The 25,980-nt window shown below is 41.0% G+C and overlaps 1 protein-coding gene across 1 annotated transcript in view; it reads left to right on the top strand.

Moving 5' to 3' along the window:
- Positions 1-25,980, top strand: part of CPNE8 (copine 8) — a 357,582-nt gene that overhangs the window by 189,754 nt on the left and 141,848 nt on the right. The window contains exons 5-6 of the mRNA XM_088480178.1: positions 6,508-6,547; positions 16,539-16,615. Of these exons, the coding sequence (XP_088336304.1) occupies positions 6,508-6,547; positions 16,539-16,615 (117 nt within the window). The remainder of the gene's footprint in view (positions 1-6,507; positions 6,548-16,538; positions 16,616-25,980) is intronic.

Below are 25,980 nucleotides of genomic sequence, written 5' to 3'. Positions count from 1 at the left end.
GGAGATGCAGCTGCCCATTTCAGGGGAGGTGCCAGACTCTATGCATCAGGCCCCGCCCTTATCACAGCAAAATGCATGGATAGTGAATTTATAGGGAAGGGGCTGGCTAAAATTATGCATATACCGTAGTTGAATTTTAGCCCCACACTCTCCATATGGACCTGCAATACCCTATATTATTTCCCCTTCCTGCTCAATTCACTAGGAACTGGGCAGGGGTGCAGACGACTACCCGAAAAATCAGGAGTCTCCCACTCCCTCCGGGAGAGTAGGAAAGTATGATTTAAAGGGTTTATCTGAAGCTCGACAAAACCATAACAAGTATTTTGTGTAGTAATAATGCAGTGAGCTTGAGTGACATGCACTCATATAAAATGCATGAATGTCATACATAGTGAAAGTGCCCCCAAACCAGCGAAATTGGAAACCTACAGTGCTTCGCCCAGCGTGCCATTTATCCTACCTCCCATAACTTCCACCTTAATGGGGGTTTCATTGTCACACAGGCAACTTCTAGCTAAGGGCTTGCTGTAGTCATGGACACAGTATCTGCAGCAGCCCTTGGGTAAAGTATACATAATTCATATTACTAATATAAATAGATGTAGCTGAGCACCAGTTTGCAGAATTATGTTTTTCTTTTTTTCCTACATAAAAGATTTAAAATGAAAATCTATTTATTCCAGTATACTATTACAGACACAAGTATCCTGAAAACAAACAACCATAATAAAAATGACAAAATGAACATTATAATCCTGGTGTAGCCAAAGTGTCATAAAAATTGTTTTAGACAATATGTGCAAAACCCTCTGGATATTATTAAGGGTTTGAATTGAAAATAATTGTGTGCCATATGTTACTACCTAATGTATTTTACCCAGAAACCACACTGCTACAGTATACTCAGAATATATATTTGTATAAACACACAGATAAAGCCATATTTGTGCAAATTGACAGAGAGCGCACACCGTGCTTATAGTCACCCATAAATAATTATTAAAAAACAGCAATATAATACATTTGTAAAGTGTATATAAAGGGTTTTAATTCAAGACCCAACATCCACTATCTATCTGTATAAAGCTAAAAATATAGTCAGTTTAGAAAAAGTTGTATACAACAATCAATGCATCATATTTAGATGTAAGAACAACAATTCAAGTGCATATAAATAAAACATAATAATAAATATAGGCTTATCTGCTTAGGAATAAATAATGTTCATGAAGGCAAGAAACTGGAGCTCCCCACACTGCTACAGTATGCTCAGAAGATATATTTGTATAAACATACAGATAAAGCCATATTTGTTTTAAATATGTAGGCATGGTAGGCAACCATATGAGCTTTATAGTGCTGCATGCCTTGCTTCAGCTCTCAGGGGTGGGCTGGAAACTTTTAGTTTAGCGGCAATCACAAGCACATGGTTCAGGGTTTTCTATCAATTTAATGCAGTGGAAAAATGAGTGTAATAAATAGTGAGTAGGCACAATTTGTGTAATGTTAGCTGTGTGTTATATATATATATCTAATGATACATAATTATGTCAGATGTTATATATTGAAATATACCTATTGACCCTATATGGCTATTATTCAATGTAGAAACTATTCTAGCGATCTCTGTACAAAACTCTGGTTACCAAAGATGTCTTAAAGCCAGCACCATCTTTCCAGGCATATCTTCAGAAAGTAATGCATGTGCAGAGGATAGCAAAGGCTCCGACACAGAGCCAGAGTCTTTGCTATCACCTGCGCTGGAGCTGTTTTTCCAAACATATCACCTAAAAGATGTCTCAACTGGCAGAATACATATGGCAACATGCTGCACAAAGCACAGTGGGGTCTGTTCTTAATGCAGGGTGTGTGGAGCGGGGCTTCCTCTGACCCATGGGCTCACGTGAACCGCACATTTTTCACCCATTATAGATGCAGCACTGCTGACCATCTCTGTATAAAACATAGACCATATTTGTGCAATACAGAGAGTGTTCTAGTGACTACTTCCAATGCCAACCTGTTCTGGAGGCTACTATAAAATGCAGTTCCACAATGCAAGTTCCCCAAAATGCAGGTACTCTCAATATCTGGTATTCTGGGGTGGATCCGCAAAATATCTGGTTGCTTTACTGTACAGACCCCAGATCTATGCTTAGCTGTATTGGTATGGTGTCATAAGTAGATTACTCTCTGCGTTATAATTGGTGGAGCTTTGTCTTTCAGTAAGTTAACACTTTAATTGTTAAATGAGCAGAGCTATCCAGTAGGGATGGGATGTCGATAGAAAACAATGGTAATAAATCATTGTTATGTCCTAAACACCAATTTTTCCGATGTTAATGATGTTTCTACTTGTTTGAAGTCAATTAGCTACTTAACAATACTCCAAGCAAGGGATTTGAACACCAAAACTCATACGTTTAGCTTGAGATGTCAGTAACTGTGTAACAGCACCTTATTAGTAATAACTTTCAGATAAATCACCCTGTATACACCCTGTAAGCAAACATTACTCAGCATGCCATGCAGGGTATTCAAACTCCCATCATCATGTCCCACATTCAAACACTTCACACATGAGCTATATTGCTCTTGTATATAAAACACTGTAATTCTAACTATATGAAGCTATTTGTAATTGTTAATTTAAAACATTGCAACTAAGCAAATCTGTGTAGTGTGCAGCTACACACTACATACAGTAGATCTACTTAGCTGCAATGGTTTAAACAAAAAAATACAGCTCCAGTAGCTTACATACAATTACAATTTTAAGGCTTCCTATGCAGGACTAATATAGCTCATTTGTTAAGTGTCTGACTGCGGTATATGTAGTTGGGAGTTTTAGTTGTGGGTTTGGTATGCCGAGCAATGTGTGTTTTAAATACAGAGTAATTTAATGCAAGGTGCATATATCTCCTGTATGTACGCGCTCAACCAGCGGGTGCGGGAGCCAATCAAATTAGCCTTTCCCTCCCCCCTCCAATACATCAGTAGAACTCTGAAGAAAAAAACTTGTGATAGTGAGGAAACATTGAATACTCATGATTGCACGGTTAGCCATCAGCCATCGGAAACACTTAATTGATGGTTCAGATGAAACATAATTTATTTTATATCCCTACTAGCCGCCAATTAGCATGCTTGGAGCCATTTATAGCCATCATCATACCAAGTTACTGAGCCATAAACCGTAGTATGCAGACTGAAAAATACAAATCATTAACACTCCATGAACTGAACAGTACTAATACTATTTTGCTAAAACTCTCTCTGACCTAAAATTACGAACTAAGAATGTGCAAGAATGTGCCTTTAATCTCTAGAGCCATTTGGCTTAGTAAAAGTGTGCAACACTCCAGCAGTACTACTACCCTGCCAGTAAGTAGGTATCATTCTTTTGCAAATACAAGGGTGGTTCAATAAATAAGGTACCAAGACCTCTTATTGCATAAATTTAATCAACTCGTTCATATACGTATAATCAATAGTAATGCCTTGGTACTGATTATTTTTCAATATAGTTCCCATACTTGTGTAAGCATTTGTTCTACTGGTACACAAAGGCATCTATCCTGACATAGAAGAAATCGTTGTCAAACGCCTGAAGCCAGGACATGGCGGCTTGTTGAACTTCAACGTCTGTTGCGAATCGTCTTCCACTCAGGTGCTTCTTGAATGGTCCATAGAGCTAGAAATCACTCATTGCCAGGTCTGCGCTGTAGCGAGGATGTTCCAGTACCTACCAATATTAGCACTGTAACAACTCACGTGTGCGGTTGGCTTACTGCGGCCTGGCGTAATTGTGCAGCAATACAACGCCTGCTCGCAGCAACCCAGGTTGTTTTCAATTAATTGCCCTCCGCAGCCGGCTCAATGTGTCACAATAGTGATCAGCATTCACAGTGTCTCACTTGGTGGGGAAATCAACAAGAAGCACACTCTTGTGGTCCCAAAACATGGTCGTCCTGACCTTTTTTGCTGATGGAGTTGTTTCGAATTTCCATGCCATGGATGCTTGCTTCGACTCCAGTATCACATGATGCACTCAAGATTTATCGCCTATAACAATATGCTGTAGGCACTCCATTCCCTACTCATAGTACCGTGTCAAGTGCACAAGTGAAAATTCCATTCTGTTGGTTTTGTGAACTTCTGTGTGTTGCTTTGGAACTCAGCATGAACACTTTTTTTCCTGTACCCCAGTGGTTCATGAACAATTTTGTCCATAGTTTGTCAGTAATATCACTAACTTCTATGCGACACCCCTCCTGAATCAGCCCTTTAAAGCAGCACAAATTGTGATCTTGGGTGGACGTGCTTGGCCGGCCTGATTGCCGCTCACCTTGAACATCTGTCCTGCTGTTGTCAAAGGCAGCGCACCAAACCCAAACCTGCTTCAGTGACATGACATGACAAGTTGGTGACGAATTTCAGCTGCTGATGTGCCCTTTAGTTGCAGAAATCTGATCACACTAAGCACCTCAATGTTTAACCATGTTTCAACCAGCCCCACCATCTTACAACTGATGTTGGGACAGTATGACTGATATGAGGCACAGTCTAATGGCCGTGAGGAGAACCAGTGGTCTACCTGCTCTGGCCTGATAGGTAATTAGAATTAAATGGGGAACATTACACACGTGAGAAGTCTTGTTACCTTACTTATAATGGCGATTATGCACTCTGAACTAATTACTGGTAAATCATCCCATTTCATAAATGCACCAAGTATCGCCTACACTGCATTGAGAAAAAATGATTTGGAAAAAAGCTGAATGAGAACAACACCACAATCTTGGGCTCGTATAGTCCCAATTTGTGGTGGTGTTTTTTTTCTCAGGACATGTACCCCATGTACACAAATTGCCCCCCCCCCCTCCCATTTACCTCTGTCCTTGTTCAGCTGCTCTCTCTTTGCTGACTGCAGCAGCTGTATATGCTATGCTTTCAGCTGCAGGCTCTATTCCAGCCACCAGCGCAAATCTTCTGAGGGGAGCGACTGTCACACAAGCAGAATTATCTATGTCAACTACAGTATGTCATCGGGAGAGGGGGTAGGCTTCTGAAGTTCTTCTGACTCCTGTTGCCGCAAGCATGGGAATGTGAATAGTGAAGTCCGTAGCTCCCCATTTTTAAATCCAACTCATCCTAAAAATTACAGAATGGAGCGGGGAGGGTGGGGGTTCCGCCTATGAGCGCAGTAAAACCCAATAGAAGATGATGCTTCTTGGCCATTTCCCCAGGGGCAGCCATGAGCTGCACAGCTGTAGATGAAGCAGCTATAGACACTTTGAATTGTACCAGCCCAGCGCTCCCCTATGCTCTTCTATTATCCATACCTGCCTCATTGTTTCATTTGGGCAGCATGACGTAGAAAGATGCAAAACTAGCATGTTGAGTGACAGATTCTTGATTTCACGGTTTGCCTACAATAAACATACACAATCTTTACCTAAATTTTAATAAATAAAATGCTGGACATTTAATTGGACCTATATACAGACTTACAATAACACAATCATTACTTGCCCCCACCTGTCCGCTAACAGTAAATGTGGGACATTAACCATGATTGTAATAATATATTGAAAATGATGCAACATACTAAGCAACGTCTGAAACCAGAAAGTGGTCAAATAATAATCCATTATCTGTTTTCATGAAGTGACAAATGGACATGATCATAAAACAAGAATAATAATGTATTTTAAATGGTGTGCTTTGATAACATGGTACATTGTAGAGTATGATAAAGACTAAGAAGTATTGTAAAAACTAATATATCTACACTATTAACATAATGGTATATAGCTGCACAGTAATTAAAATACCTAACACTTTTTAATTAGTTGCAAAGTGGTTAAAACAGAATTAATACAGTATGGTAAATTACTTGGTTGGCTACCCTAAAATATCATGCCGTTAAATTAATTTAACAAATATAGAAAGTGCAAATTAATGTAGCTTGTCTGTTGAGAAAATAATAATAATAAGTAGTATAATTAGGTGTAAATAAGCAAATTAAGTTTAATGTTTTATTTATAGCAAATTATGTGCCATATCATGTCTGGGCTTCAAGCTCCATGGCTGGCTTCCCCTATACCTCAAGGCTCTCCCACTATGTGTTCCGGAGGAATCCAGCCTGGGAGAGGGCATATTATACAGTGGAGTAGATGTTGTCTCACGGGCAGGGAAGACAAAGGAAACCATGTGTTGTTTTGTTTTTTTTTGCTAACTACATGTTGCACAAGACACTACAGTATGTACTGTAGGGAAGCTAGATAATGGCCCTGGACAACATAGTGTCAGGTCCTCCTTAACCAGAAAATGTTACATTATGGTGTCTTGTGATATGATTGTACATGTTCTCGCAATGATGTCCTAAGGCTTGGGTGAAAATAAAATCATTCTAGGATTCATATTAGTCATTGTAATTGCCATCTGAAAATAACGTGATAGTTTGTGTATTCAAATAAATTTTCTTTCCTTTATTTTTAGGTATGATGTTGACTCAAAAAGTCCAAATTTAGCAAAGCATGTAAGTTATGATTCCATTGTCCATCTTATGCCTTATACTATGTCAATTTCATTTTTATAACCAGCTATGTTTGATGGTATAATAACTAGCAGCACCCTGATCTGTGTAATGTAATGTGATGCATTATTGTAGGCTGTTAAAGTGCGCCTGTTACCTGCAATGAGTGGTGGCAGAAATTTTGAGGGCTGAATTAATATTAATGAGAATGCTGCCTGTTCATTCACTAAGAACTAGTGTCTCATATTTTTAGGCAGGAAGTGCCTCTGATTTCTTATATAGGGTTCTAATATTATGATAGGTTCCATTCTTAAATATCTTTGTTCATCCCACAAAGAGCCTCTCATTTCTACAGGAGATATGTTCATTTTAAATTCATTTAGCATGTAAATTCATGCATGAAGGTGGGACAGGTCTTGTACCTCCCTATTCCTATGGTGCAGAACTTTAATTGCTGACACAACTGAAATTCCTTATCCATTGATATTTTTTATACAACAAAGATGGAATCCAGTAGCTTTCTAAACACAGTAACATGCTAAGCATTCAGCACTTGGCATGAAGTCAACACTGTGATTCTACAGAACTCTACTAGGGGTATATTTACTAATAGTGAGAGTTTTTAAAAGTGAGTTCTAGAAGAGATGTTGCCCATAGCAACCAGTTTCTAGCTATTATCTTCTAGAAGATGCTAGTTAGATGTTAAGTAGAATCTGATTGGTTGCTATGGGCAACATCTCTTCTAAAACTCATTTCTAAAAACTCTCACTTTAGTAAATTTACCCCCTAGAGGAGAAGTACACTGTTGCACCACCACGCCCTTCCACTTGGTTCTAGTATAACATCTATCAGTAACTCATCCTGGCTACATGCTCAAGGACAAAAGTTACCTTAGTAGAGCATATAACTACACACCATAAAGAAGGAGTTGATGGGAGATATGGACTGACAAGCTATACAAGTCAGAGTGTTCTTTTTTATGTTAAGTATATTTTTGGAATTAAGTTAGTCCCAAACCACAAAGCAAATCACCTATCAAACATTTGTTTATTGATTAGATACACCATTTTATATTCTACCATAGGCATTGTGAGTGAATGTGCCTAAATTGTGATTGTGTACTGCACATGCTCTACACACCCTTCTCTAACGTTTTTTGTGAAAAAGTTTACACAAACCATCAAAAAAACTTTAAAAATAATGAATAAAGTCCACTTAAGAGCCACCTCATTCTGACCCCTGAACAGTGCTGCATGTACTTTGTGTAAGGTCCATCAGTTGCTGAAATGTAGTCATGTGTCAGAAATGTGTCAGTGTAGACTAGGGGGTAAATTTACTAAAGTGAGAGTTTTTAGAAGTGAGTTTTAGAAGACATGTTGCCCATAGCAACCAATCAGATTCTAGCTATTATCTTCTAGAAGGTGCTAGTTAAATGTTAAGTAGAATCTGATTGGTTGCTATGGGTAACATCTCTTCTAAAACTCACTTCCAAAAATTCACACTTTAGTAAATTTACCCCTTGTAGTGCACTATGTGGAATTTGCTGTCATTATATATCTGTTTGCATGACAGCTAGAAATATCCAGTTGTTACATTCAGAGAGAAATGGAGTATAAAACCCCATTTGTTTAGCAAGAGTTAAACTTTCCCATCTTGTGACACCACTGAAGTCTGATGTTGGCATTGTCTCCTCCAATCCCACTTTGTAATATTGCTTCTAGAATGCTTTCAAAGTGTCTTGGACCTGCTTGATTATACTGTACTGTACATGCATTAATGTCCACATTGTACACAGAGACCCACTACTTGTATACAAGCATTAAGTAATCTAGTCTCTTAGGTGTTCCACTTTCAAGTTTCATCTGCTTATTATTTGGTAAATGTTATGGGTTGTATAAATACTAATTTTATTATAGTTATACAATCTTGGAATGGATTATCTGAGCACTCTTCAATCTTGTCATACTTATGACATTTATTACAGTACCCAGTTAATGCTTTCCCTACTTTGCACCTGGAAATCAATAACCTATTTTCACTTGAAATGCATTCCTAAAACATGACTCTACACATTATTTCTCACTTGTGTAATCTTCTGCTATTATTGTGTGTGTTTATATTTACATGTTGCCTTAATGCATACACACTGCGCTGACTGTGAATTTCAGTTAGAGTACAATACAGCAATGTTATTCGCTACTACAGTGATCTTGTTCTATTATATCAATGTACTGTATTTCTGAATGGATACAATTTCAGTGTTAATCCCTTATTAATCCCTTCATTTGTACATTTATTTACTTTTTTGTATATTGGTTACCACAGAAGTTGTCACTGATTTGATGTATGCCAGTTAAAAAGAGAGGATCTTTTGACTATTTAGGACAGGGATGGGGAACCTCAGGCCCAAGGGCCATATAAGGCCATTGGAATAGTTTGGTCTGGCCCTCGAAGCTTTTTTTCTGCTAGCCTCATCTGGCTAGCAGGGTGCCTAGAATGGCACCCTGCAGCCATAATGTATGCAGCAGTGCCACCTGGAGCATCCTTAGGATGCTTCAGACGGTCACACCGCTGCCCTTACAGCTCCCCGGAGCATCTTCAGGATGCTCTGGGCATTGCTGTAATCACTGGCAATTGTGACCCCGCCCCGTGTGATGTCACACGGAGGGGACGGGCTGCACCGTGCCCGCTAATAATGTATAAATATCAAAATGGCCCTCGGCAGAAAAATGAATCCCCACCCCTGATTTAGGAGCCCTATTGAAATAGTACTCCACTCTATCAGCAAACACACAAGTCTATAACTGGTCTCACTAGACAGAGTTGTTGACTATTAAAGAGCTGACATTGCATTCCAGCGTAGAACAGGTGTACTAGGAGTTACATCGGGTGGTGACACCTTGTGGAGCACCTCATGACATGCCTGAGAGACACGCTCCATTGTTGTCACGTTGGGGGCCTGTCCAGCGCTCTGGAATCTGCTGGGAAGCCCCCAGCCTCTCCGCCTACAGCGTGGCTTGTATAATGGATGATGTGCTCATGCGTATGTCATCCATCACCACTGCTAGCCGCACAGTGACACCATCCAAGGTGGTGACAATTCTGCTATTTGGGTGTCACCCCCTCAGGATTGTGTCACCCGGTGCGGCCTGCACCCCCTTATTGAGGCCACTGGATGCAACAGGTATTTTTTACTGAGGATATTAAACGGTTTCCTCTCTATTGTTGTGGGCTGAGTGGTGTGTCCTAGCTCCACTTTAAATTGCAGTGTAAAAATAAAGTTGAGCATTATTTGTGGGCTACATGCAATAGCAGCCAATATTTCCCCTGCATGCAAAATAAATAATTTGCACCCTTTACATTGCAATATGGTTTGTCTATGAGCAAAGTTGCACTTATTTTTTGCTTTGCTCCTGACTGCATTAGTCCCTAGTATGATACTGTATGTAGAGAAGTCTACATTATTGTGAATGTAACAGCAGATGCCATATGCATCATTTTACCACATGTAGTTGCTTTCAATTAGGATGTATTTCATGTACATTGAGAGTACCCTTTATGTACTATGAGGGGTATTCAATATGAAAGGTTAACTTCCCTGGCGAAGTTAACGTTTCATATCGGAGTTTTTTTCTGCGTAAAGGTATGGTGCGCGCTCCCGTTTATCCCCGTATTCAAAATAAAATTAAAGAAAACGGGAAACTCCGAAGTTGGATTTGTTAAAGTTATGAATTTTTCCTTAAAATAATTGTAAGACCCCCCTAAAGTTGTAAAAACATGGGGAACACTATGGGTACCCCCGTTTTAGCCTTTAATTGAAAGTCAGGGCTTTAAATAGCCGCAGCAGGTGTTTTTTTCCCGACATTGAAGAAGTGATGCAGAAGAGCACTTAGGTTATTTTTTTCGTTTTTTTAAGTGGTCCCATCAAATTTGGGGTACATGAAAATGGGTACTAGCATATTTGATGTCCCTAAAGTAAGTTTTTAAAAATTCTGCATTTGTGCACCTGCCGCTATAATTCTATTCTAGAAAACATCTGCCGCATACTTGCAGAATAGACCTGAACCTATTTCCCTGTTGTTTAACAATTTTTTCCCATTATTTTTTTTTGCACCCCAATTTTTAAATTAATTTTTTGGGGTGTCCCTATTTTTTTTTTAAACTTTTTTTGACACAGTTATTTTTTTAAATGTCAATCTCAGGGGTGCAGGCTATTTTTTTTAAGCCTGCACCCCTAAACCCCAATTCTGCACTTTTTTTCGACACCTATTCAATGGTGAAAAGTTATCACCGTTTTTTGTCAAAGACTTTTCAAAACTGCGATAAGTCTTTGAAATTGAATACGGTGTAAAACTAAAACAAGTGATATTAACGCAAAAACGTTAAAAAGTGCGATATTAACGCAAAAAACGATGTTATCGCACCCATATTGAATACCCCTATATGTATTAGCAGCAGATTCAGTGCTCTTAGTAGTTGTGTATTAAATGGGCAATTGATGTGAGCTAATATATACCTGGTCCATTGCTGCAGAACTTTAGTACCTGTGTAAGCTGGTGCATCATTCTTCGTTAATATTAGCAGTTAGAAGTATTGTTTTTAATTGACTATATATAATATCTTGACTATTAAAATTTTCAATAAAAAATATATATATATATTTAACTTTAATAATGCAATGCTTTAAATATACATATTTATGTGTATGTCTGTTGTCCCTGGTGAGAAGGTTGATAGAATGGTTCACTGATGACACACAGTTATCATTGGAACTATAGGGATGTAGTTGAAAGGTTGACAATGACCATGTCGAAAATCAGTGTTGACAGGAAACGCATCGACATGTGATTGTCATAATGTCAACATTATGGTTAAGCTGAGGGAGGGTTAGGTTTAGGCATTGTGTGTATGGGGGGGTTAGGATCAGGGGTAGGGGTTTGGGATAGCGGAAAAATACCCAAATTCCGGAAGATCGGAGGTCTGACCTGGAAATGACGGTCACATGACCGCTGGGACCCAGAAGCCGTGTTGGAGCCGAGCAGGTCACCGCTGGGTCACCAGGGATGATATATCGACATTTCAGCATTGGCTACATAATCACGTGGTCAATGCTGACACTATGACCATGTTGACATTCTAATTTTGACATGAGGAATGTCGATATATCATAGTGATACCCAACCAAAACTATAACATTCGTGTTTGAAGGTTGAGCTTTTGTGATGCATTAGCTAATTAGTGTTAGTGAGAGACTCTCTAACAAATGGTTTATATATACGCACAATTTATAACAGAGGGGAGCTTGGGTGGATGTGATGGTTAGAAGGGGATTTAATGATATGAAAATACAAGTGTACTAGACGTGCCCCTCGGTGCATAGTATCCCTCTCTGGATTACACTGGATGCACACCACAATGGAATGTGCTGCATGTGTCCAAGGAACAATTTTATGGAAGTCAATAAGCAAGCCTGTATAATAAGCACTCTGAGTGAGTGGGGGTTCTGCATGATTCTCTCACTGATGTGTGCAGCAATGGAAGTGGGTAAAAGAATGGTGGTCTTGCCCTTCACAATCATTAGCCATGCCCTCATTTACACATTGACCACAGTATCAAGTAAGTGTAGCCATGTCCTGCCTTTCTGTGTCCGGACTAAAGTTGCTTACAGTACATGTTGGGAGTTATGCCATAAATGTTTCTTTTTATATTTCAAACATACATCAGTAATCTAATTTGAGTATTATTTTGGTCTTCCTTACATATTTCTTCCCACAGCTACACTTGGAAAGGTGATTGAGAACTAATAAAACTACATAATATTAATCTTTTATATAAAGCTCTGTTTAATATGTTATACAGTGTGGTCATTGAGGAGATCATAATGAAAACATTGACATTTTTGTCAAGCTACTAGTTGCATAGCCTAGTGTGAGACCCTCCAGAATTCTGGGAAGTTCTTCCACACTCCCAAGAGTGAAAAACAGTCTCCCAGATGTACAGTGAAATTAGAATCCCGGTATCTTGATGTCATGTTTTGTGGCAGGAAAGGTGCATAAATATTGGGACATTGACAGAATTTTCATATTTTGGCCTCTATTCACCACCACAATGGCTTTGAAATGAAACAAACAAGACGTGCTTTAACTGCAGACTTTCAGATTTAATTTGAGGGTAATTACATCCAAATCAGGTGAACGGTGTTGGAATTACAACGGTTTCTATATGTGCCTCCCACTTTTTAAGGGGCTAAAAGTAATGGGACAAACTAAACAATCCTAAATCTAACTTTTACTTTTTAATACTTTGTTGCAAATCCTTTGCAGGCAATTACAGCCTGAAGTCTGGAATGCATAGACATCACCAGACGCTGGGTTTCATCCCTAGTGATGCTCTGCCAGGCCTCTACTACAAATGTCTTCAGTTCCTGCTTGTTCTTGGGGCATTTTCCCTTCAATTTTGTCTTCATCAAGTGAAATGCATGCTCAATCGGATTCAGGTCAGGGGATTGACTTGGCCACTGTATAACATTCCACTTTATAGCCTTAAAAAACTCTTTGGTTGCTTTTGCAGTATGCTTCGGGTCATTGTCCATCTGCACTGTGAAGCGCCGTCCAATGAGTTCTGAAGCATTTGACTGAATATGAGCATATAATATTGCCCGAAACACTTCAGAATTCATTCTGCTGCTTTTGTCAGCAGTCACATCATCAATAAATACAAGGGAACCAGTTCCATTGGCAGCCATACACGCCCACGCCATGACACTACCACCACCATGCTTCACTGATGAGGTGGTATGTTTTGGATCACGAGCAGTTCCTTTCCTTCTCCATACTCTTCTCTTCCTATCACTCTGGTACAAGTTGATGTTATTCCAGAACTGTAATGGCTTTTTTAGATGTTGTTTGGCAAACTCTAATCTGGTCTTCCTGTTTTTGAGGCTCACCAATGGTTTACATCTTGTGGTGAACCCTCTATATTCACTCTTATGAAGTCTTCTCTTGATTGTTGACTTTGACACATATACACTTTCCTCCTGGAGAGTGTTCTTGATTTGGCCAACTGTTGTGAAGGGGTTTTTCTTCACCAGGGAAATAATTCTTCTGTCATCCACCACAGTTGTTTTCCGTGGTCTTCCGGGTCTTTTGGTGTTGCTGAGCTCTCTGGTGCGTTCTTTCTTTTTAAGAATGATCCAAACAGTTGATTTGGCCACACCTAATGTTTTTGCTATCTCTCTGATGGGTTTGTTTTGATTTTTCAGCCTAATGATGGCTTGCTTCACTGATAGTGACAGCTCTTTGGATCTCATATTGAGAGTCGACAGCAACTGATTCCAAATGCAAATGTCACACTTAGAATCAATTCCAGACCTTTTACCTGCTTAATTGATAATGAAATAACGAGGGAATAGCCCACACCTGTCCATAAAATAGCTTTTGAGTTGATAGTCCCATTACTTTTGGCCCCTTAAAAAGTGGGAGGCACATATAGAAATCGTTGTAATTCCTACACCTTTCACCTGATTTGGATGTAATTACCCTCAAATTAAATCTGAAAGTCTGCAGTTAAAGCACATCTTGTTTGTTTCATTTCAAAGCCATTGTGGTGGTGAATAGAGGCCAAAATATGAAAATTCTGTCAATGTCCCAATATTTATGCACCTGACTGTATGTCTTATTTGGTATTGAGTGCCTGCCCATTTTGTACAAATATGTGTCTGATTACAGGTGCACTAGGTTTAACCACTCAGTCTGGTGTTGGCTTCATTGGTGAATCCTTTTGGCTTATAACCACAAAGAAAATGGTTCTGGTGGGCAAAACATAGTGGCATAAAGCCAGATGTGCAACCACTCCATACCCCTATTATACAGGATATATTAAACTTTTCTGCTACTGCAACTATTAGTTTAATCAAACAAAGCAGTACTCACTAGTCTGAATACTGATTATTTCTGACATTAGGGGGTAAATTTACTAAAGTGAGAGTTTTTAGAAGTGAGTTTTAGAAGAGATGTTGCCCATAGCAACCAATCAGATTCTACTTAACATTTAACCAGCACCTTCTAGAAGATGATAGCTAGAATCTGATTTGTTGCTATGGGCAACGTCTCTTCTAAAACTCCCTTCTAAAAACTCTCACTTTACCCCTAGGACTCCTAAGTCCACCAAAGTACTAGACTAGATATTTATTAAATAGTTTTTTTTCAAACATAACCCATATATGGTGTGCTCAAGTGGCGCTCCACAATGGTAACACTCAGCAATTAATCTGACAAAAGACAACTAAACTTTCAAGGAGAGACACAGCGTTGCACCCAATGATACAGAAAACCAAAGGAATAACTGTGAAACTGTAGGCTGCACACATCATAAGGTTTTTTTGATATGGCATTATGACCATCAGAGTATGTGTTGATTACTAATAGGTCATCTGTATGGTAGCCATAAGTTATTAAATGGGTTTGAGATTTAAATATATCCCTATATATTAATTAGACTTCAGTGTTCTCCCCAGGCTGTTTTCTGCGGGCGCATCGCCTGGCAGAAACAGAGTGCCGCCCGGAACTTTTCCCCGCTGTCCCCCGCTGTGGAACGCTGGCCTCTGAAGTGACTGGAGGCTAAAGAATCCTCCGATCGCTTCAGAGGCCAGCGTTCCCAGTGATGCACTGCGCGGGTGATGTCATGACGTCACCTGCGACGTGAGGAGCCTGCCCCACGTGCCTGCTGGATCTAGTTAGATCCAGTCAGCGCGAGGCAGCGGAAGCGGGCCAGGACCAGTCTGGGGGCACTGCATAAGGGACACTATTAAACCTGGGGGCACTGCATAAGGGGCCAGCCTGGGGGCACTGCATAAGGGGCCAGCCTGGGGGCACTATTTAAGCATGGGAGCACTACATAAGGGACCAGTCTGGGGGCACTATTTAAGCCTGGGGGCACTACATAAGGGATCAGTCTGGGGGCACTACATAAGGACACTACTTCAGCCAGGGGGCAATGCATAAGGGCAAAGTTAAACTACAGGGGCAATGCATAAAGGGGACAACTACAGGGGGCACTGTATAATGGGCACTTTTGACTGAGAGCCAGTGGGGATGCAGCCTGAGACCTGTCGGGCTGGATTGGTAAGGGAGATACCCCTTTTCCCGGCGCGCGCATAATTGCGAAGGCCCCCACCCGGCTACTTTTGGATGCCACCCGGCTGGAAAAAAATTCTGGGGAGAACACTGGACTTGTTCATAGAATAGAATGTGATTATGGAATCATTCAGTCCTTGCTATCTGGACTTCTATGATATTGCAACTAAGCCTCTGTACACTCCCATATACAGTAGATGGCAGTACAGAGTCCTGAAGTAACAGTTTGTCTCCATTGTAAGGGAACTGCTCTGCATTTAAGCTCACTTTCCTTGCTGTCTAATAGCCAGTAGTAGATGAGATAAATGTTTTTGTTTATATTGTAAGTACAATCAGCTAAATCACACTGAATGGTAAGTTCCGTTTTACATTGTGCCTAACTTTTGTTCTGATTGGCATTTTGTTCCTGATGTTTTGTATACAGTGTTGTGTATTTATTATTCGTTCCACATATTATTAATTTGATGTTGGTCATCATCATCTTTGAATACTCTTATGGTTAATTAGCAACACAAGCTAACCTTGTCATTTTCCAATGAGCCGATTTCTTACTTTTCTAAATTCTTTTCTATACAAAATAAACAATTTGTACAACAATTCTAAGCTAATGGAGTTTGACATATATTAAAGTCATGTCATAGTGACACTTCTTGCCAGACAACTAGTCGATGTACTGTATGTTATGCTCTGTCTTAAGGTGAACTGACAGAATGAAAATAGATCAACAGATGTTTGTGAAAGAGTAGCATTAGGCTAATGCAACTATATCCCACTCTGTTTAAAACATGTTTTGCTAGTTGATAAGACAAGACCAAAGGTTTTATTCCTCTAGTGATATCCGTTTTGTTTATTCTCCACAGGATTTTCTTGGTCAAATGTTTTGCACTTTGGGTGAAATAGTTGGATCTCAAGGAAGTCGGCTTGAGAAGTCTGTAACGTAAGTATTTACCTGACATATGTGCTCATGTCATCTTTTTCTGTCGATGTGCAATTATTCTAAAGCTAGATTTCCAGCTCCGTTGCTTGTATTCAACTGAAAATATGGATAGTCTTAAACAATGCAGAGCTGATTGGTGTGGAAAAGTCCTCCAGATACCATTTGTTATATCACATTATTGCTTTAGAGTAATTGCTCTTCGTTTTACAGTGTAAATGGATTTTTGCAGGAAAAAAAGCATCCTTTGTGGAACTGATAGGTATATCAGGCCGAGTTTAGTTTGCATTATTGGTAGGAAAATACTTGCAATGATGTAGCAGATTATATGATGTAATAGTTAAAACTAAATGTATGTTGGAGATTGGTTGTTAAAATTTACTTTTAGTGGGCATTACCAAACTAGAAATGTGTGGTGTATTATATCACCTAATTATCTCAGAGATGGAATATATCAGTACTTTTTCCTTAGAGTTGAACTATTTATTTATTTTCAATCTAGATGCATGAAATGGGATGTAGTTATGAGACCGGCGGCTTCACTGCCGGTCTAAATCCCGACGGAGGAAGCCAAGGGACTTAAGATAGGCGTTGAAATACTGACGCCTATTTTAATCCTGGCCCCTGAATTCAGAAGGACACCAGCCCAAACGAGGTAAGTCCAGGGCACCCTTACTGTTAGCCACTCTGGGGGGAGGGTTAGGTTTAGGCAGCATAGTGGGGTTAGGTTTTGGAGTGGGGAGGTTAGGGTTAGGCACCTATAGGTGGGCGGATTAGGGTTAGGCACCACTGGGAAAGACTTAGGTTTAGGCACTAACTTGGTGGGTTAGGGTGCGGGGGGTTGAGCGGGAGGATTAGGGTTAGGGCGAGAAGGGGGAGGGTAAGTATACTTAACCAACCCCTGTCTGGATACAGCCATCGGGATGCCGCTGTCAGTATTTTGACAGGAGGCTTCCCAACAGCCGGCATTACATACCGATTCTGCATGAAATAATGCATTCCCTTAATGTTGGATAGATCAACTAAAGTGTTTAAAATTGTTTACATTTAGCTTATTTATATTACTTTTATGTCTATAAATTTTGACCAAATTAACATTGATAAAGAAAAAAGAAAGTGGAAACTTTGAAAAAAAGTTAGGAGCAGTCTAAAGTTCTAAGTATACATTCTCTACACCATGCAAATAATGTGCAATATCCAACTACTCTCAAGTAATGGAGCAAGAAAAGTTTCCTTGGGTATAAGCCTATTCATGTGTGATGTGCAAAAGCAGACACAATTGAGAGACATGTGTTGTGTAAATGGTTCTCACAATATTGTGTAAAGATGAGTTAAACATAGTCTTATAGAAATAAATATATACTCAGCTCACATGGATCTTACAAGGTTATAGCTGCTAAAATTGACCGGTTACATAGTATACCCTCAATTATACTCCATGTTATTTGCATGTTATTATATCGGTTTTAAACTCTGGAAACAATAATTGCCTGCCTCATACTGGTGCAATGATTTCCAAATGTAAATACGCCCCCCTCGTATGCCAATATTTACATGCCTGTGTGTATGTATTAAAGATGTGTAGTTCAGTTTTCCTGAAAACCGAACACACCCAAACTTTGGGTTTCCGAGTTGAATAGAGTCCTGGTTCGGATCACTTTTGGGGGTCCGAGTATAATATAGTCCCCGCTCTGGTCTGCTGTAAGTTCGAAACTCTGATTTTAAAAAATCAATTTCGGGTTTTGGATTGCATGTATAAAGGTCCAAATTACATGATTTTAACGGTTTACAGTATATCAATTTTAAACAAGTCTAAAACCAAATCCGAACCAAAACACTTGATGGTGGTTTTGCCAAAAGCAAAACAGGGGGTTCCATGCACATCTGTAGTATGTATGTGTTTGTCTGTGTATGTATGTGTGTATGTATGTGTGTATGTATCAACATCGACAGCCGCCCCGTCTTGTTGCGAGCCCCGGATCGATTGATTTTTTTCCTCGCTCCGGGGCTCGTGCATGCCGCGTGTGCGCACTGCCGGCCATCGACCCGCTTGCGAGCGCTGTGCACTCGCGAGCGGGTCTGAATCAGGCCCAGAGACACCCGGGCACAGATGACAGGTCTGCCCGGTGGGTTCTGTGCGTCCTTGTGTACCTTCGGCAAAATGTAAAACAATGGTATAATGGGACACAAAAACAATAATTTTGACAACAGTTCAGATGATATCAGGCCATCCAATTTTGCCTGTTGTACAATCGGGTCTAATTCACGTTTATACCTTACAGATGAATCCATATCTAGCCTCTCATAGGTATCGGAATCACTGAGTAGGCGACTACATTCAGCTATGTATTTGTCTGTGTCCTGAATTACAATAGAGCCCTCTTTATCGGCTGCTCTGATAATTATATCCTGCCGTTTACCAAGTACCACTAGTGCCTGCCGTTCTTCCAAGGAAAGATTATGGTGAAAAGGACCTTGATGTAATGCCAGTTTCCTCTAGGAGTCTCTGAAAGGTTTTCAGTGATGCGTTATTTGTAAGAGGATTAAATCGGGACTTGATACCAAGTTTTTGAACCTTGGTAGGTAAGGGGTTCTTAACTTCCGTGACCAGAGATTTAGCAAAATGTTCTTTCAACTTGAGAGATCTATGTAATTTAAACATATCAACCTTCCATCTGAAGGGATTAACTTTATTAGTGGGAACAAAAGATAAACCCTTACACAAAACATTTTGTTCTGCTGATGTAAGAGTAGCTGAAGACAAATTAAAGTTCAGGTTCTCCTGTATTTTGGCGTCTGCTTTATTGCTTTGCCTTTTGTGCTGGCCTCCTCTTCTGGTGTATTGACTCCTCGGGCTGCTCCTCCAGTCCAAGTGCTGACCCCCAAAGGGATAGTTGGTCGTTTAGGGCGGGCTCCTGATGGTCCAGCGGATGGTACTGTGGAAAACTGGTTATCTTCGGATTCACTAGCAGATGTACTAGTGAAGCGTACTCTAAAGGGGCGCCTTCTCATTTGATTAGGAGGGCCTCCTGTTTGTACGTTGCCACTGTTGCCCAACCAAGTATAGACACTATGTTGTGCATAGTCTGATTGCACTTTTTTAATTTGTTCTTCTTGTATTTTAAGAGGTAATTTTTATACTGCTCCACTTGTTCAGCAAGTTTAGTCATCCTGTCAGTGTATCAGTGTATCCTGTATCAGAGGATAGACTTGTCAGAACCTCTTTTTCTAATTGTGCTATCTTGTCCCTAGTGATGTTTAATTCTCTGGTGGATTCTTCCACCACGAGTAAAGTGAGGTCCATAGAACATTTGTTCAATGTAGACACCCATCTCTTGCAGAATAGCATGTTGTAGCGCCCGATGGTAGGTGTATTGTGGACACAAAACCCACGTGGGATTTTTTTGGAACGGTGATAATCCGATAAAGTTCTGGCATGAAAAAGAAAATTCAATTCCCTTTTCTTTAATTTATAAAGATCTCTGAAATTCTCAAGGTTCGATTCAACAGCTTCGTCCATTGTTGTAGGTTCTTTATGTAAAAATTTGTTCGGCATCTTGATTGGAAAAACTAAAGGGGGGTATCCACTAGACGATAAAGTTGAACGATTGAACGATAATGATAAAATCGTTCGATAATCGTTTGAACATCGTTTGCAAATCGTGCAGTAATTGTTTCTAACGATGTACGATGCGCGCTCCCGCTGGTCGTTTGATCGTCTCCTCCATCGACTGAACATGCAGGTCAATTTCACTTGATTGCTTACAAATCGTTTACACATCGTTTACACATCGTTCATGCTGAACGATCAAACGATGAACCACTGTCTGCCCACTATAGCTGAAAGCTCTCAATCACAGATTAAAACAACATAGTTTATTGTTAGATCTTTTGCAAATCGTTTGCAAATCCTTTGCAAATCTTTTGCAAATCCTTTGCAAATTGTTCAGAGTGGAAGATCATATTTCAAGGGAAACTTCAAGGGAAAATCGTTAAGAGGTTGGACAGGGATAAAATCGTCTAGTGGATGCCCCCCATAAGGGTCTCATAATGGTCACACTGTAGTAAAAATTATGAGAAATCACCATCAAGATCGCTTGTGGCCATTGTGGACAAAAAATGTCCAAATAGTGCAATTGTTTCAGTGCGTAGGGAGAAATATCCTTTCTTCAATAAAGTGACAGTGCAAAACACATTTGTGCAGAAAAGCACCTGTGCAAAATCCAGGAAAAAAATCTTAGATACTGTGTAACATAAAACAAAAATAGGACCAAAGAAAAATGGGTATGCTGTAAGAGGTATTTAAAAAAACCCACAAAGAAATAGGTGCCTTGGAGTAACGTGACTGAGGTGAATATTTCCAAAGAAGTCCTTAAGCTTTGACAGGCTCCGGTGCCCTCCTGAGGGGTATTGCTCCCCCACTATTAATCCAGAATTGCAAGAGGCGGCACTCGGAGACTTCAGAATGAAGTGAACAAAGACATATATTATATACATAGATATAGATATATATAGATATAAAATAAATATACATACACACACATACAGTACTTATACATACATACATACATACATACATACATACATACACACACACATATACACTGAGTTGCCAAATTATTTTGACCACCAGATGATTTTTTGCAAAGTAGCTACTTCACAGATAATGCGATGTCTGAATCTGTATAAGAACAGAAGTAGAAGGTTTGCAGAGACTAATTTACGCTTGCCGACATTCTGGCTGCCCCTTCAGGGAGGGGACAGCCAGGTCTGCATAGTGGGGGGGTGCTATGTTGCTATGGGCAACATCTCCACTTCTAAAAACCCGCACTTTAGTAAATGTACCCCTTAGTGTAGCAGTGACTGGAACCAGGAGCCAGATAGTATTCTTCTTCCTTAGAAGTGATTTGTTCTGGTCATGAGTAGATCACAGGAGCAGGTTTAAATAGAGGGTTCTGAACGCACATTGGTGGAGCAAGTCATATGAGCACAACTCAGGATCAGATTGGATTAGAGTGTTCACCATACTTGCCTACTTAAGCATTTCAAGGAGATTGTGAAAACAACACCTATGTGTGCATGTTAATGTGGGCGTGTACTGCTACATCTGAGAGGCGTGTTATAAAATTGATTTACATCCAAATGTAAATAAGCCCCAAAACAGTTAGTAAGATTTACATGTTGATGACAACACACTCATACTTTTCAGAAAATGCATGTAGCCATAGGGATCGTTGTGCCTTATAACCAATGCAGGGAAATTATACTAGTGATACCATTTGAATAAATATATCTCTGTTTTTCTTTAATATAACAGCTTCATAATAAGGGTAAGGTGCAATCAGGGAGATTGCTAGACTCTTCACGGAGACAGGGAGATTGCTACTATTTCAGGGAGTCTCCCTTACAATGTGGAAGAGTTGGCAAGTATGGTGTTCACCTATTTTGAATTCAATATGGCTGCACCCATGCAGCTAGTGAGAATGTAAAAAATGGATAGGTAATGTTTCAGGAATGTCGTGGACGGCCAGAAGGACTGCGGGCAACCTTGATGTGACAGCGCCGTAGGGGATAAGTAGGACTAAGACCCTGATGTGTGACACCATCTTTCCTCTGAATTTGGATATATAAAGTACAATTGAAGGTAGAGACTTCCTTCTGCTTGGTACCAGCACCCCTCCCATCTGCCCTTAGGTATTTTTAATCAGCACAAAAAAAGTGTCTTTGTATTTTTCATGAAAATTATAAAGAAATGGGGACATCTACAAGTGAACCTAATGACAACAGCAAAGAATGCAAGGTGAAGTTATTCTAAAAATCAGGGCAGAAGCAGTAGAATGTGGTCTTAACAAAGTTGCACTTGGACTGGGGTGTATATCATATATGCCTACTCTCCCAGGAATCGCGGGAGGCTCCCGATTTTTCGGGTAACCCCCCCGCACCCCTGGAAGAGTAGGCATATCTACCGCATCCCTCCCACTTCCTAGTGAAGTGGGCTGGATGGGGAGATTTTACCTGGAATTTCTGGGTCCGGAGGGAAGGGGTGGGGCTAATTGGCGCAAATCGCGTCATTCAGCCGCGCCCCCTCCTCACGGACCCGTGAATCGCGGGTGTTTTCTGTAAAGGGGACGGGGCCTAATTCCGCCTATCGACTGGCCCCTCCCACTGAAGAGGAAAGCAGCGGGTCCCCTCCTGCTGCTCCCGGGAAGCTGCCCAGGAATGTCGGTAAGTATGGTGCAATCTTGTTTTACAGAAGTAGTAGTTTAGTTAGTAGTGATTTGTTTTTGAACCTTCTACATCAATATTACATTTGCATTCAGAGGGGTAAATTTACTAAGAATCGAGATAGGTCGAGATGACATCTCGGGTGATTTATTCATTTTTTTTCCTGCTTGCAAATTTACTAAAGGCAAAGGCCCTCATTCAGAGCCGTACGCTCTGAGCAGAGCGCACGCTCTGAATGAGGGCCGGCCTCCATTTTCATGGAGCGTCCTCCTGGACGCTCGTATAGCTGTGGGTCACCACCCACAGGCTATACGAGCGTGCATTGTGATGGTCGCGATGGTTGAGACCATCGCGACCATCGAATTTGCGAGCCGGAGCCTGCGGTTGAGGTTTTCAACCGCAAGCTCCGGAGTGATTTTGGCTCTATCAGAGCCAAAATCACTCCCACTGACATCACTAGTGATGTCAGTGGGCCGGCTTCTGACGGGAGGCGTTCCCGTGGGAACGCCCCCGTCAGGGAGGCACGCCCCCGGCACGCCCACCAAAGGGGGCGTGCTGTCAATCAACATTGACAGCACGCCCCCTTTGATCGGACACAACGAGCAAAGGACTTTCCTTCGCTCGTCGCGTCTGGCGCATGCGCACGACGGAGCTCCCTCCGTCGTGCGCATGCTCAGTGCATAACATCGACCCACTTGCGAGCGGACAGCCGCTCGCGAGTGGGTCTGAATCAGGCCCAAAGTCGGGTAAGTTAGAGAGAGATTTCTCTCATCTCACCCGTAAACTCGGGTGATATAGCAATCTCGAATCAAATCACAATCGGGCCAAATCGGAAGTACTTTTCACCTAAAATATAAATCTCTCAAATTTACCAAGAATCGGGATGACAAGCTCGGTTGAGATAGAAGCAAACTCTCTGTCAAAATCACTTTTCAAACTCTCATCCCCCTGAGCTGCGAGATGGTCAGAAACATACACAAATCATTGTGATTTGTGTAGGTTTATTTCTGTAAATAGTTAATTTTAGCAAAAAAATTACGTGAGGTCCCCCCCAAAAGACTAACCAGCCCCGGGCTTGCCAGTCAGTCCTGATTCTTAAAAATTACAGGGAAAAAAATGTGTAGGGTTCCACTGTAAATTTAAGAACAAGCACCAGGCAGCAGGGACAGAGCTGATTTTAAATATAGGGATAAAAAAAATTGGCGTGAGGTTACCCCTATATTGAAAACCAGCCCTGGACACTTTCTAGCGGGGGGCTGATGCCACAGCCAGGGGGGTGCCCTTTCACCGGGCCCCCCAGCCAAGCATCAGTCCTGACCGCTAGTCAGCCCAGGCGGTCCTCCTCTCCAGGGCACCCCTGGCCTAGGCTGATAGCCCGGGGCTATCCCCGGCACCCTAGGGAGGTGGGTGCCGGGTTGAGAGTGTATGTGTAGTGTAAAAGAAATGAAATTCTCCATTTAAGTCTATGTTGGGAACCGCGACATTGTATCTACTGCTGTAACCACAAGGGTGACCTCAATTAACCTTGTGGTTACAGCAGTAGATACAATGTCGCGGTTCCCAGCTTAGTCTTCAATGGAGAATTCTCCCCATAGAAGTCTATGGGGAGACATGCTGACCGCACACAGCCAATTAGCGAGCTGTTCTGATGGAGATGCCCGCTGATTGGCTGGCGGCTCCTTCAATGATGGAGCCCACGTGGGCCCCGGTCATTCGCGCGGAGTAAAGCTATGTGGAAATACATAGCTTTGCTCAGTCCGTTTGGATTCTGGAACACCCGTTTTTTTGTTTAGGTAATCTCCTGCAAAACGAGATACTCGGGAGAGATATCTCGTTCTGCTTCACCATCGGCCAACTCGTTTAGCCTCAAATCGCCTGTTGGTAAATTTGGTAAAAAACAAGGGATTAAATCACCCGAATTTTGGCGAGTTCCAGTGAGATAAATCACTTTGAAAATCGGGACCATCTCGAATCTTAGTAAATTTACCCCAGAGTCTCTGAAAATCATGGCATGGCTACTGAACACAGACAGCTGAAGCAGGAAATTTTAAGGTAAAGAGGTAATTTTAACTCTGAGAGCAAAAAAGCAATTACTTGTAAGAGTGTGTACAGTTTTTACATTTTCAGCATTTGGCCTTTATTAAAGATGTACACTAATCACACAGCCGCTGTGTGATAATATGCTAATACTGCAGCATGTGTCTTTTGTAAATAGACACACCCCATTTCTGCAATGCTGCCTGTCGCTGCTCCAGTTACCGGCATCCGCACATGCGCAGATCTTACTCCATCGGAGATGTACATAAACCATCGGATTTGCATGTATCTCTGAATTGGGCCCAAAGTACACCTATCTATGGAGGAATTCTTAGGCTAATAATATATGTAATATAATAATATATGCAATATTAACACAAACTAGCCACTATATTAGATACACAAGTACGCCTGCTCATTAATGTGATATCTAATCAATCATGTTGCAGCAAGTCAATACATAGATACCGCAGACAGAGGGCAATCGGACGATTCTTGCGTTCTGCGCATGCATATGCATCACAGTGCGTGTGCGCAAACTAGATTTTGCGATCGTGACTGCGATCACAGAGGCTACGCAGACCCCTCGCAGAGTGATTGACAGGAAGCACCATTTGTGGGTGGTGACGGGGGGTGGTCGGGGAAACGCACGCGTGCCAGTGCATTCGCACGCCGTTGCAGGGGCGTGCATAAATTGGCCACTACAATACCATTCGCAGTGTGAGGACTCATAGCGTGCGTGGTTGTTAGCAGTTTATGAGTAAGGTCAGGGATTGTGCAAGTGTGCGTGAGGCTGCGATGGTACTCGATTGTACCGATGGTTTTGCTATTTTGCTAAACATTACGGATGTGTGTAAGGTAAAGTGGGTATCATTATGTTGTGCAATCGCAATGGATTAGCGTGCTATCGAGGTTGAATTGCGTGCATACGCAATATTGCGATCCGTAGTGAATCAGGCCCCGAGTCCAGAGATTCAGTTGTTTTTCAGTCCAAATGTCAGAATTGGGAGCAGCAGTTCTATGGGCAACAACACCTTGCTAATGAGATGTCAGAGGAGAATTACCAAAACTGGTTCAACCTGACAGGAAGGCAACAGTAACCCAAA

Source organism: Taudactylus pleione, unplaced genomic scaffold, assembly GCF_031769625.1.
Source record: "Taudactylus pleione unplaced genomic scaffold, aTauple2 ptg000251l, whole genome shotgun sequence".
Classification (NCBI taxonomy): domain Eukaryota; kingdom Metazoa; phylum Chordata; class Amphibia; order Anura; family Myobatrachidae; genus Taudactylus; species Taudactylus pleione.
The sequence above is the reverse complement of the archived record's forward strand: the minus strand, read 5'-3'. Positions and strand labels throughout refer to the sequence as shown.